The 13375-nt window shown below is 49.1% G+C and overlaps 1 protein-coding gene across 2 annotated transcripts in view; it reads right to left on the bottom strand.

The window, feature by feature from the left end:
* LOC115122145 (histone deacetylase 7-like) overlaps positions 1 to 13375 on the bottom strand; it is an 81412-nt gene that overhangs the window by 33216 nt on the left and 34821 nt on the right. For both annotated transcript variants that reach the window (XM_029651336.2, XM_029651337.2), the window contains 4 exons: positions 12386 to 12506; positions 9811 to 9917; positions 3515 to 3637; positions 2108 to 2214 (listed from right to left, as the gene is read on the bottom strand). In XM_029651336.2, the coding sequence (XP_029507196.2) occupies positions 2108 to 2214; positions 3515 to 3637; positions 9811 to 9917; positions 12386 to 12506 (458 nt within the window). The remainder of the gene's footprint in view (positions 1 to 2107; positions 2215 to 3514; positions 3638 to 9810; positions 9918 to 12385; positions 12507 to 13375) is intronic.

Here is a 13375-nt window from a genome sequence, read left to right as displayed (position 1 = left end):
AGGAGTATAGTGTGGTGGGAGGAGGGAGGGGAGGAGAGAGGGGGTGGGAGGAGTATAGTGTGGTGGGAGGAGAGAGGGGGTGGGAGGTGTATAGTGTGGTGGGAGGAGAGAGGGGGTGGGAGGTGTATAGTGTGGTGGGAGGAGAAGAGGTGGTGGGAGGAGAAGAGGTGGTGGGAGGAGAGAGTGGGGTGGGAGGAGTATAGTGTGGTGGGAGGAGAGAGGGGGTGGGAGGAGGAGAGAGGGTGGGAGGAGTATAGTGTGGTGGGAGGAGAGAGGGGGCTGGGAGGAGAGAGGGGCTGGGAGGTGTATAGTGTAGTGGGAGGATAGAGGGAGGAGTATAGTGTGGTGGGAGGAGAGAAGGGGGTGGGAGGAGAGAAGGTGTTGGGAGGAGAGAAGGTGGGGGAGGAGGAGAGGTGGTGGGAGGAGAGAGGGGTGGGAGGAGTATAGCGTGGTGGGAGGAGAATAGCGTGGTGGGAGGAGAATAGCGTGGTGGGAGGAGAATAGCGTGGTGGGAGGAGAGAGGGGTGGGAGGAGTATAGTGTGGTGGGAGGAGTATAGTGTGGTGGGAGGAGAGAGGGGGTGGGAGGAGAGGGGGTGGGAGGAGTATAGTGTGGTGGGAGGAGAGAGGGGGGGGAGGTGTATAGTGTGGTGGGAGGAGAGAGGGGGTGGGAGGTGTATAGTGTGGTGGGAGGAGTATAGTGTGGTGGGAGGAGTATAGTGTGGTGGGAGGAGGGAGGGGGAGGAGAGAGGGGGTGGGAGGAGTATAGTGTGGTGGGAGGAGAGAGGGGTGGGAGGTGTATAGTGTGGTGGGAGGAGAGAGGGGTGGGAGGTGTATAGTGTGGTGGGAGGAGAAGAGGTGGTGGGAGGAGAAGAGGTGGTGGGAGGAGAGAGTGGGGTGGGAGGAGAGGGAGTGGGAGGAGAGAGGGGGTGGGAGGTGTATAGTGTGGTGGGAGAAGAGAGAGGGGTGGGAGGAGAAGAGGTGGTGGGAGGAGAGAGTGGGGTGGGAGGAGAGGGGAGTGGGAGGAGAGAGTGGAGTGGGAGGAGAGAGTGGGGTGGGAGGAGAGGGGGAGTGGGAGGAGAGAGGGGGTGGGAGGAGAGAGGGGCTGGGAGGTGTATAGTGTAGTGGGAGGATAGAGGGAGGAGTATAGTGTGGTGGGAGGAGAGAAGGGGGTGGGAGGAGTATAGTGTGGTGGGAGGAGAGAAGGTGTTGGGAGGAGAGAAGGTGGGGGAGGAGAGAGGTGTTGGGAGGAGAGAGGGGTGGGAGGAGTATAGCGTGGTGGGAGGAGAATAGCGTGGTGGGAGGAGAATAGCGTGGTGGGAGGAGAATAGCGTGGTGGGAGGAGAGAGGGGTGGGAGGAGTATAGTGTGGTGGGAGGAGTATAGTGTGGTGGGAGGAGAGGGGGTGGGAGGAGGAGAGAGGGGGTGGGAGGAGGGAGGGGTGGGAGGAGTATAGTGTGGTGGGAGGAGAGAGGGGCTGGGAGGAGAGAGGGGCTGGGAGGTGTATAGTGTAGTGGGAGGATAGAGGGAGGAGTATAGTGTGGTGGGAGGAGAGAAGGGGGTGGGAGGAGAGAAGGTGTTGGGAGGAGAGAAGGTGGGGGGAGGAGAGAGGTGGTGGGAGGAGAGAGGGGTGGGAGGAGTATAGCGTGGTGGGAGGAGAATAGCGTGGTGGGAGGAGAATAGCGTGGTGGGAGGAGAATAGCGTGGTGGGAGGAGAGAGGGGTGGGAGGAGTATAGTGTGGTGGGAGGAGTATAGTGTGGTGGGAGGAGAGAGGGGGTGGGAGGAGGAGAGAGGGGTGGGAGGAGGGAGGGGGTGGGAGGAGAGAGGGGGTGGGAGGAGTATAGTGTGGTGGGAGGAGAGAGGGGGTGGGAGGTGTATAGTGTGGTGGGAGGAGAGAGGGGGTGGGAGGTGTATAGTGTGGTGGGAGAAGAGAGAGGGGTGGGAGGAGAAGAGGTGGTGGGAGGAGAAGAGGTGGTGGGAGGAGAGAGTGGGGTGGGAGGAGAGGGGAGGGAGGAGAGAGTGGAGTGGGAGGAGAGAGTGGGGTGGGAAGAGAGGGGAGTGGGAGGAGAGAGGGGGTGGGAGGAGAGAGGGGGATTGAGAGGGGCTTACCACGTGGGTTAGTCCGGTAGTAAGTGGGCTGTCCGAGAGAAGGCTGTCATTGGGCGAGCTGCACCCAGACACTGGAGTGCTACATGTACTACTGCTGGGGGAGGAGTCTGCAGGACGGAAGAGAGGGACAGCCAATCAGGATAATACGTTGAACTGTGTGTGTACCTGAACTTGGCCATTTTTTAAATTCATTTTTTTATTTAACCTTTATTTAACCAGGTAGGCAAGTTGAGAACAAGTTCTCATTTACAATTGCAACCTGGCCAAGATAAAGCAAAGCAGTTCAACACATACAACAACACAGAGTTACACATGGAATAAACAAAACATACAGTCAATAATACAGTAGAACAATAAGTCTATATACAATGTGAGCAAATGAGGTGAGATAAGGGAGGTAAAGGCAAAAAAAAGGCCATGGTGGCGAAGTAAATACAATATAGCAAGTAAAACACTGGAATGGAAGATTTGCAGTGGAAGAATGTGCAAAGTAGAGATAGAAATAATGGGGTGCAAAATAAATAAATAAGTGTTTCCAGTTCCAGAGATTTTTGTAGTTCGTTCCAGTCATTGGCAGCAGAGAACTGGAAGGAGAGGCGGCCAAAGGAAGAATTGGTTTTGGGGTGACCAGAGAGATATACCTGCTGGAGCGCATGCTACAGGTGGGTGATGCTATGGTGAGAGATAAGGGGGGACATTACCTAGCAGGGTCTTGTAGATGACATGGAGCCAGTGGGTTTGGCGACGAGTATGAAGCGAGGGCCAGCCAACGAGAGCGAACAGGTCGCAGTGGTGGGTAGTATATGGGGCTTTGGTGACAAAACGGATGGCACTGTGATAGACTGCATCCAATTTATTGAGTAGGGTATTGGAGGCTAATTTGTAAATGACATCGCCAAAGTCGATGCAGTTGCAGGCAGGGATCGGTTGAAGAGCATGCATTTAGTTTTACTTGTATTTAAGAGCAATTGGAGGCCATGGAAGGAGAGTTGTATGGCATTGAAGCTCGTCTGGAGGGTTGTTAACACAGTGTCCAAAGAAGGGCCAGAAGTATACAGAATGGTGTCGTCTGCGTAGAGGTGGATCAGAGACTCAGCAGCAGCAAGAGCGACATCATTGACGTATACAGAGAAGAGAGTTGGTCCAAGAATTGAACCCTGTGGCACCCCAATAGAGACTGCCAGAGGCCCGGACAATAGGCCCTCCGATTTGACACACTGAACTCTATCAATAAGAAACGCGTGTTACTTTTTCCGCTGTGCTCATTAATGAATATAACCCAGATATGTTAGTGCTAGGCTGGGGCAAAACGACTGGGGCTGTACAGCATCAGGAAGGAGGAACACTAAGAGAAAATTAAATGAGACGCTTTTTTGATAGACAGTGGACACAACAAGGCAGAAGTACCCAGAGTATCCTGCATTCTGGGCTTGATTGTGGGCGGGGTGCTGGTCTTGCGTTGGAGAGGGTTCTGCCTGGAGTTGATGTGCTTCTTCAGTTTACTTCTCACCTTCAGGAGGGGATCAGAAGCTGAACACACACACACACACACACACACCCACACACACACACAAACACACATGCGAGCACGTACACACAGACACAACATACAAATGGATGTTAATAGTTTGGCCAATTCAGGACATTTCTCTAACACATCCTTAGACAGTACACAACAAAACAGTCAGCTGAATGCATAAAAGCTGAGCACAATCAATTTAGGCAAATCAAAATGGCTACAGATCCATAATGTTCTATCATAAATCCTCTACAGTACATAACAAAACCCTATCAAAGCTCTTCAACAGCACGGCAGAACAAAACACTAAAGTTTCATGTTTATTTTGGCAACTAGCACAATAGGCTTAACTACATGATCAATCATGTATTGTTGCTAGGGACTCTCCTGGAAGAAGCTAGCTAGCTTACAAATAATAACAACAAAAAATATCTAGTTAACAGAAGAAAGGAAGACAAAATAAGGACAGAAGAAAAAGGAAAAGAAAAAGGACAACAAAGTGAAACCTCTAAAGAAACAAGAGACCATAATACAAGAAACAGCACTATAGAGAGATAGAACAACAACAACGCAGCCACTGCCAGCTAGCCTACTTCAGCAGTACTGTATCATTTGAATTATTTTAGTCAATAAGATTCCTGCTACGTAAGCTTAACTTTCTGAACATTCGAGACGTGTAGTCCACTTGTCATTCCAATCTCCTTTGCATTAGCGTAGCCTCTTCTGTAGCCTGTCAACTATGTGTCTGTCTATCCCTGTTCTCTCCTCTCTGCACAGACCATACAAACGCTCCACACACAAGTGGCCGCGGCCACTCTAATCTGGTGGTCCCAGCGCGCACGACCCACGTGGAGTTCCAGGTCTCCGTTAGCCTCTGGAACTGCCGATCTGCGGCCAACAAGGCAGAGTTCATCTCAGCCTATGCCTCCCTCCAGTCCCTCGACTTCTTGGCACTGACGGAAACATGGATCACCACAGATAACACTGCTACTCCTACTGCTCTCTCTTCGTCCGCCAACGTGATCTCGCACACCCCGAGAGCTTCTGGTCAGCGGGGTGGTGGCACCGGGATCCTCATCTCTCCCAAGTGGTCATTCTCTCTTTCTCCCCTTACCCATCTGTCTATCGCCTCCTTTGAATTCCATGCTGTCACAGTTACCAGCCCTTTCAAGCTTAACATCCTTATCATTTATCGCCCTCCAGGTTCCCTCGGAGAGTTCATCAATGAGCTTGATGCCTTGATAAGCTCCTTTCCTGAGGACGGCTCACCTCTCACAGTTCTGGGCGACTTTAACCTCCCCACGTCTACCTTTGACTCATTCCTCTCTGCCTCCTTCTTTCCACTCTCTCCTCTTTGACCTCACCCTCTCACCTTCCCCTCTACTCACAAGGCAGGCAATACGCTCGACCTCATCTTTACTAGATGCTGTTCTTCCACTAACCTCACTGCAACTCCCTCCAAGTCTCCGACCACTACCTTGTATCCTTTTCCCTCTTGCTCTCATCCAACACTTCCCACACTGCCCCTACTCGGATGGTATCGCGCCGTCCCAATCTTCGCTCTCTCTCCCCCGCTACTCTCTCCTCTTCCATCCTATCATCTCTTCCCTCTGCTCAAACCTTCTCCAACCTATCTCCTGATTCTGCCTCCTCAACCCTCCTCTCCTCCCTTTCTGCATCCCTTGATTCTCTATGTCCCCTATCCTCCAGGCCGGCTCGGTCCTCCCTCCTGCTCCGTGGCTCGACGACTCATTGCGAGCTCACAGAACAGGGCTCCGGGCAGCCGAGCGGAAATGGAGGAAAACTCGCCTCCCTGCGGACCTGGCATCCTTTCACTCCCTCCTCTCTACATTTTCCTCTTCTGTCTCTGCTGCTAAAGCCACTTTCTACCACTCTAAATTCCAAGCATCTGCCTCTAACCCTAGGAAGCTCTTTGCCACCTTCTCCTCCCTCCTGAATCCTCCTCCCCCTCCCCCTCCTCCCTCTCTGCAGATGACTTCGTCAACCATTTTGAAAAGAAGGTTGACGACATCCGATCCTCGTTTGCTAAGTCAAACGACACCGCTGGTTCTGCTCACACTGCCCTACCCTGTGCTCTGAACTCTTTCTCCCCTCTCTCTCCAGATGAAATCTCGCGTCTTGTGACGGCCGGCCGCCCAACAACCTGCCCGCTTGACCCTATTCCCTCCTCTCTTCTCCAGACCATTTCCGGAGACCTTCTCCCTTACCTCACCTCGCTCATCAACTCATCCCTGACCGCTGGCTACGTCCCTTCTGTCTTCAAGAGAGCGAGAGTTGCACCCTTCTGAAAAAAACCTACACTCGATCCCTCCGATGTCAACAACTACAGACCAGTATCCCTTCTTTCTTTTCTCTCCAAACTCTTGAACGTGCCGTCCTTGGCCAGCTCTCCCGCTATCTCTCAGAATGACCTTCTTGATCCAAATCAGTCAGGTTTCAAGACTAGTCATTCAACTGAGACTGCTCTTCTCTGTATCACGGAGGCCCTCCGCACTGCTAAAGCTAACTCTCTCTCCTCTGCTCTCATCCTTCTAGACCTATCGGCTGCCTTCGATACTGTGAACCATCAGATCCTCCTCTCCACCCTCTCCGAGTTGGGCATCTCCGGCGCGCCCACGCTTGGATTGCGTCCTACCTGACAGGTCGCTCCTACCAGGTGGCGTGGCGAGAATCTGTCTCCTCACCACGCGCTCTCACCACTGGCGTCCCCAGGGCTCTGTTCTAGGCCCTCTCCTATTCTCGCTATACACCAAGTCACTTGGCTCTGTCATAACCTCACATGGTCTCTCCTATCATTGCTATGCAGACGACACACAATTAATCTTCTCCTTTCCCCTTCTGATGACCAGGTGGCGAATCGCATCTCTGCATGTCTGGCAGACATATCAGTGTGGATGACGGATCACCACCTCAAGCTGAACCTCGGCAAGACGGAGCTGCTCTTCCTCCCGGGGAAGGACTGCCCATTCCATGATCTCGCCATCACGGTTGACAACTCCATTGTGTCCTCCTCCCAGAGCGCTAAGAACCTTGGCGTGATCCTGGACAACACCCTGTCGTTCTCAACTAACATCAAGGCGGTGGCCCGTTCTTGTAGGTTCATGCTCTACAACATCCGCAGAGTACGACCCTGCCTCACACAGGAAGCAGCGCAGGTCCTAATCCAGGCACTTGTCATCTCCCGTCTGGATTACTGCAACTCGCTGTTGGCTGGGCTCCCTGCCTGTGCCATTAAACCCTACAACTCATCCAGAACGCCGCAGCCCATCTGGTGTTCAACCTTCCCAAGTTCTCTCACGTCACCCCCCGCTCCTCCGCTCTCTCCACTGGCTTCCAGTTGAAGCTCGCATCCGCTACAAGACCATGGTGCTTGCCCTCACGGAGCTGTGAGGGGAACGGCACCTCAGTACCTCCAGGCTCTGATCAGGCCCTACACCCAAACAAGGGCACTGCGTTCATCCACCTCTGGCCTGCTCGCCTCCCTACCACTGAGGAAGTACAGTTCCCGCGCAGCCCAGTCAAAACTGTTCGCTGCTCTGGCCCCCCAATGGTGGAACAAACTCCCTCACGACGCCAGGACAGCGGAGTCAATCACCACCTTCCGGAGACACCTGAAACCCCACCTCTTTCAGGAATACCTAGGATAGGATAAAGTAATCCTTCTCACCCCCCTTAAAAGATTTAGATGCACTATTGTAAAGTGGCTGTTCCACTGGATGTCTTAAGGTGAACGCACCAATTTGTAAGTCCCTCTGGATAAGAGCGTCTGCTAAATGACTTAAATGTAAATGTAAATGTAATCAGCGAGCGGCTTGGCCCAGACAAAAGACGCAGATGACTGAGGGGTGTGTAGCTAATGCTGCTCGGGTAATACAGGTAAATAATGGCATTGTAATTGAATTTCAGGTGACATAGTGTACAGTTAGTAGGAACCACTCCTTAGTACTGTAGTCCTCACTCATAGAAATGGAAAGAGGGAATGCCTACTATCTTTGCAACTGATCACGTCTAATCAAATCAAATTGTATTATAGTCACATGCTTTATAAACAACAGGTGTAGACTAACAGTGAAATGCTTACTTACAGGCCCAGAAAAAAAGAAAATAGCTACCTCTGTACCAGAGCTGTTGCCATAAAATGTAATGTTAATTTCTGTTCCCCAATGTCGTTTTAGACAATTTGACAGTACGTTCGACCAGCCTCACAACTGCAGACCACGTGTAACCACGCCAGCCCAGAACCTCCATATCCGGCTCCTTCACCTGTTGGATCGTATGGAGGGGGGTGCGGAGGAGTATTTCTGTCTGTAATAAGGCCCTTTTGTGGGGAAAAACTCATTCTGATCGGCTGGACCCCTGCCCAGTCATGTGAAATCCATAGATTAGGGCCTCATTAATTTATTTAAATTGACTGATTTCTTTATATGAACTGTAATTCAGCAAAATCTTTTAAATTGTTGCATGTTGCATTTTTGTTCAGTATATTTAGCAGGCTTATGGCTTGAGGGTAGACGTTGTTCAGGGTCCTGTTGGCAATTGCCATGCGGTAGCAGAGAGAACAGTCTATGACTTGGATGGCTGGAATCTGACCATTTTTAGGGCATTCCTCTGACACCGCCTGGTATAGAGAGCCTGGTTGGCAGGGAGCTCGGCCTAAGTTATGGGCTGTGCGGCATCCCAAGCCCAGACCTCAGAGGATGTGCAGACCAGCTGGCTGGAGGTTTAATGGGCATATTCAATCTCTCCCTATTCCAGTACCCTCTGTAGAGCCTTACGGTTGGATGGCAAGCAGTACCAGGCGGGGATGCAGCCAGTCAAGATGCTCTCAATGGTTCAGCTGTAGAACTTTTTGAGGTTCTGTGTGCCCATGCAAAATCTTTTCAGCATCCTGAGGGGGAATAGGCATTGTTGTGCCCTCTTCATGACTGTGTTGGTGTGAGTGGACCATGATATATCCTTAGTCATGTGGACACAGAGGAAGCTCTCGACCCTCTCCACTACAGCATCGTCGATGTGAATGGGGGGTGGTGTGCACTCCGTTTCCTGTAGTCCACGATCAACTCCTTTGTCTTGCTGACATTGAGGGAGAGGTTGATGTCCTGGCACCACACTGCCAGGTCTCTGAACTCCTCCCTATAGGCTGTCTCATCATCGTCAGTGATCAGGCCTGCCACCGTTGTGTCGTCAGTAAACTTAATGATGGTGGCGGATACAGAGTCGTGGGTAAACAGGGAGTATAGGAGGGAACTAACCAAGCACCTCTGAGGAGCCCCGTGGCGATGGTCAGCGTGGTGGAGATGTTGTTGCCAACCACAACCACCTGGGGGCAACCCGTCAGGAAGTCCAGGATCCAGTTTCGGAGGGAAGTGTTCAGTCCCAGGGTCCTTAGCTTAGTGATGAGTCTGGAGGGTGCTATGGTGTTGAACGCTGAGCTGTAGTCAATGAACATCATTCTCGTATAGTTGTTCCAGGTGGGAGAGGGCAGTGTGGAGTGCAATAGAGATAGCATCATCGGTGGATCTGTTGGGGCAGTATGCGAAAAGCACTTAATGAAGACAGAAGTCAGTGGCCATTAACACTCCAGCCAGCTGGTCTGCACATCCTCTGAGGTCCCGGCTTGGGATGCCGTCTGGGCTGGCAGCCTTGCTAAAGATTAACATGCTTAAATGTCTTACTCAAGTCGGCCAAGGAGAACGAGAGCTCACAGTCCCCCTGAGCGGCGGCTGCCCGCGTCAGCGCGGTTTTCCTCTAAGCGGAAAATGACAGACTTTTTGTCTAGTAATTTACTCTCTTGTTCTTTCTCTCTGTTCCCCTCTAGGCTTGGTGTCTCCTCCCTCTGAACTCTGTCTCTCTCTACATCAGTGTTCAGTATATGTGTGTTAACATGTATCCAACTACATAACTCACCCAACAACTATCAGAGTAAGAATGCTGAACTACTGTAGGATCATATCCCTGTCCATGCAATCTGATTAATTATGTTCTAAAAGGTCAAAGTGATCCTAGATGAGCACTGCTGTGCTCTGGTTTAGCACATCTTTCATGGCAGACCCAAACCATTGTCAGGAGTCGACCGCATGTTGTTTACATTGTCACCCGATGACACCATAGTGAGAACGGGAAACAATCTTGTAGTAAATGTACAAATTACAAAATGTCTCACCTGTTCTTCTGAGGGGCGTGTCCTTGCGTTGGTCACATGGTGGATGATGGACAACAGGGGTCACCATGTGAGGCTTTGGGGGCATGTCAGGATCTGGGGCCAGTTCCCTATGCAACCAAGACAGTCAGTTGAGTCATCCACCAAAATGTTAAATAACCATTGCTAAGTGTCTATTGTTTTGTGTTCTATTACTGGTGGCCTCAAAAATAATCTTGATGAAAATGGACAGTAAAGAATCGTATTGTAAAATATTACTTCACTCAGGCCAGTCAGTCTAGCTGTAATCTATCACCTAATCTAATGAGTCACTCAGGCTGTAATCTATCACCTAATCTAATGAGTCACTCAGGCTGTAATCTATCACCTAATCAATTGAGTCACTCAGGCTGTAATCTAGCACCTAATCTAATGAGTCACTCAGGCTGTAATCTATCACCTAATCTAATGAGTCACTCAGGCTGTAATCTATCACCTAATCTAATGAGTCACTCAGGCTGTAATCTATCACCTAATCTAATGAGTCACTCAGGCTATAATCTATCACCTAATCTAATGAGTCACTCAGGCTGTAATCTAGCACCTAATCTAATGAGTCACTCAGGCTGTAATCTATCACCTAATCTAATGAGTCACTCAGGCTGTAATCTATCACCTAATCTAATGAGTCACTCAGGCTGTAATCTAGCACCTAATCTAATGAGTCACTCAGGCCAGTCAGTCAGGCTAAAATCTAGCACCTAATCTAATGAGTCACTCAGGCTGTAATCTAGCACCTAATCTAATGAGTCACTCAGGCTGTAATCTAGCACCTAATCTAATGAGTCACTCAGGCTGTAATCTATCACCTAATCCAGTGGTCACCAAACGGTCGATCGCGATCTTCAAGGTATTCTTAGTGGATCACCAAACATTTCTGTAGAAAAGCTTGAGCTCCTTTTTTCTTTCTCTGGGTTGCTCTGTTGGTAGTACCGGGTCAGCAGTGTTCCCATTCTGTACCCTTTCATTTGTCTGAAAAGACAAACTCCGCCGACCCGGTGGAATGGGAGATCTTGTGGCTAAATCATGAGAGCCTACCGTGCTGGCCAATCAGATAGCTCAAATCACCGTGCCTACCTACAGCTACCCACCTACCCACGACCCTGGCCACAGTAAAGTTTGACACTAGTCTGTGTGAGATTAAATAACATTTAAAACCATGACCAGAGAGAGACTGTGAAAGAATACATCAAACAGCTGCTGTTTTTATGACTGAGTTAATGTTTTATTCAGCGCTGTCAGCAGTGTTTTTATTCAACACCATTACAAAACAGAAAACATGCTTCTCTCTACTTCCACTCAAGATGCAGCTGCAATGAATGAGTGGCCAAGTGTATCGATAGACCTGCGTTTGAATTATTATTAGCAGCTCGTCTATTTTAATATCGACGAGTATTTGACTTTCTCTGGTCATAGGAACAATATGAATTTGTGCCTGAGGCAGATGCGGTGCTACTCAAGTTAACGGCATCAGGTGGAAGACTGTTTCCCTCTCTCTTGTCAGTCTCAACAGAGGGGAAAAAGGAGAGAGCAGTGACCATGAGACCCGAACCCTTTGCTGCTCTCTTCTTCCCTCCACTGAGACTCATGTCGTGTTCAAGACAACTGTGATCTCTGAAAATAATGAGATCCGACTGGGGAAAATGGTTTTGAACAACTCGGAAACGTTGGCATCTTTCTAAAGCTCCGACGTTCCGACCTGAAGTTCACTGACGTCATGATTTGACCTCTTTTTCCCCGAGTTCCCAGTTGTCTTGAACGCACCATAACAATCAGATGCAGGTACAGTACCATCAGTCCAGTAAAATAAAACAGCTAATTGTTATAATTTATTCAAATGTATGCTCAGCAGTGCCTTGCAAGTGCTACACCAACTGATCTATTTTGTTATCAAAGCTTGAGTTTTGAAATATAATAAAGTCTGAGAAGAACAATATTGTCAGGCCATACATTTAGTCAATATGCTGTGATAAAGTATTAGGCCTACTTCACAAATGTCATTCCTACAGAAGAGTTTTTATTAGGTTAATGTAATTTTTTTTAAAGTCATGTTAAAAAACTCTGAGTGGTAGTTCTGAGTGGCTTGCTTTTTGACTTCCAAGGTAATCTTGACTCAGAAAAGGTTGGTGACCACTGACAGGATCTACTGAGTCACTCAGGCCAGTCAGTCAGGCTGTAATCTATCACCTAATCTACTGAGTCACTCAGGCCAGTCAGTCAGGCTGTAATCTATCACCTAATCTACTGAGTCACTCAGGCCAGTCAGTCAGGCTGTAATCTATCACCTAATCTACTGAGTCACTCAGGCCTATCTAGATTGTTTTAGAGGTACATTTGTCTTACTTTTATCCCTTATGAGGATCATTTGTGGGACAGGATTGGATAGGTGAGAAGAAAAAGTTGGTAGTTCCACCAAAGGCATGGGAGTCTAATAACAGTATATTTTCTTGAGTGGACACACACAGCTCTCTCACTCTCACAATCATACATTTTTTAAAGTAGAAACTTTAATCAATGTCTCTCCTGGGTCGATTCTCACCTGTAACTCCTGGGCGTGTTTCTGGTGGGGTTGGAGGCGGTCGTCTCCAGGGCGGCCTGCTCCGTCCTCTTCAGGATTTGGCTTCTGAGTTTCTGTTTCACCAGGGGACTGGCCACAGCACCTGTCCGTCAACAGAGTCACCCAATCAGAGTGTCACGGATCCCTCCGGAACATTCATTACACACACTTGGCCCCTATTCCCAGTGATTAGTAATTGTATAAGTGTGCCCTGGTTTACCAGTGTCCTGTCCATTATTGTAACAATGTCTGTTGGTTCGTTGGAACACCTGTGCTGTGCGTTTTGGGTTTCGTGCCATTGTGGATTGCGCAGATGATTACAGGTCTCATTGTTAATCATTGTGCGCTTGTGTTATTTATTCGAGGTACTACTCGCTCTTTTGTTTGGGTTTCAACCCTGTGTTTTGTCTAGTGTTTGTTTTGGTCTTCGTCCCCGTTCCTTTACACGGCACGCCATAATTTGGGTACAATAAAATACAATAAAATACCCTATTACGCATTTGCACTTTTCACACCAAAGTACGTTTATCTCTAGGAGACAGAACGTGTCTCCTTCCTGAGCGGTATGACGGCTGCGTGGTCCCATGGTGTTTATACTTGCGTACTATTGTTTGTACAGATTAATGTGGTACCTTCAGGCGTTTGGAAATTGCTCCCAAGGATGAACCACTTGTGGAGGTCTACAATTGTTTTTCTGATTTATTTTACCATGATTTCAAGCAAAGAGGCACTGAATTTGAAGGTAGGCATTGAAATACATCCACAGGTACACCTCCAATTGACTCAAATTATGTAAATTATCAGAATCTTCTAAAGCCATGACATCATTTTCTGGAATTTTCCAAGCTGTTTAAAGGCACCGTCTATTAAGTGTATGTAAACTTCTGACCCACTGGAATTGTGATACAGTGAATTATAAGTGAAATAATCTGTCTGTAAACAGTTGTTGGAAAAATTACTTGTGTCATATAC

This window comes from Oncorhynchus nerka, linkage group LG2 (genome assembly GCF_034236695.1).
Source record: "Oncorhynchus nerka isolate Pitt River linkage group LG2, Oner_Uvic_2.0, whole genome shotgun sequence".
NCBI classification, from domain to species: domain Eukaryota; kingdom Metazoa; phylum Chordata; class Actinopteri; order Salmoniformes; family Salmonidae; genus Oncorhynchus; species Oncorhynchus nerka.
The sequence above is the reverse complement of the archived record's forward strand: the minus strand, read 5'-3'. Positions and strand labels throughout refer to the sequence as shown.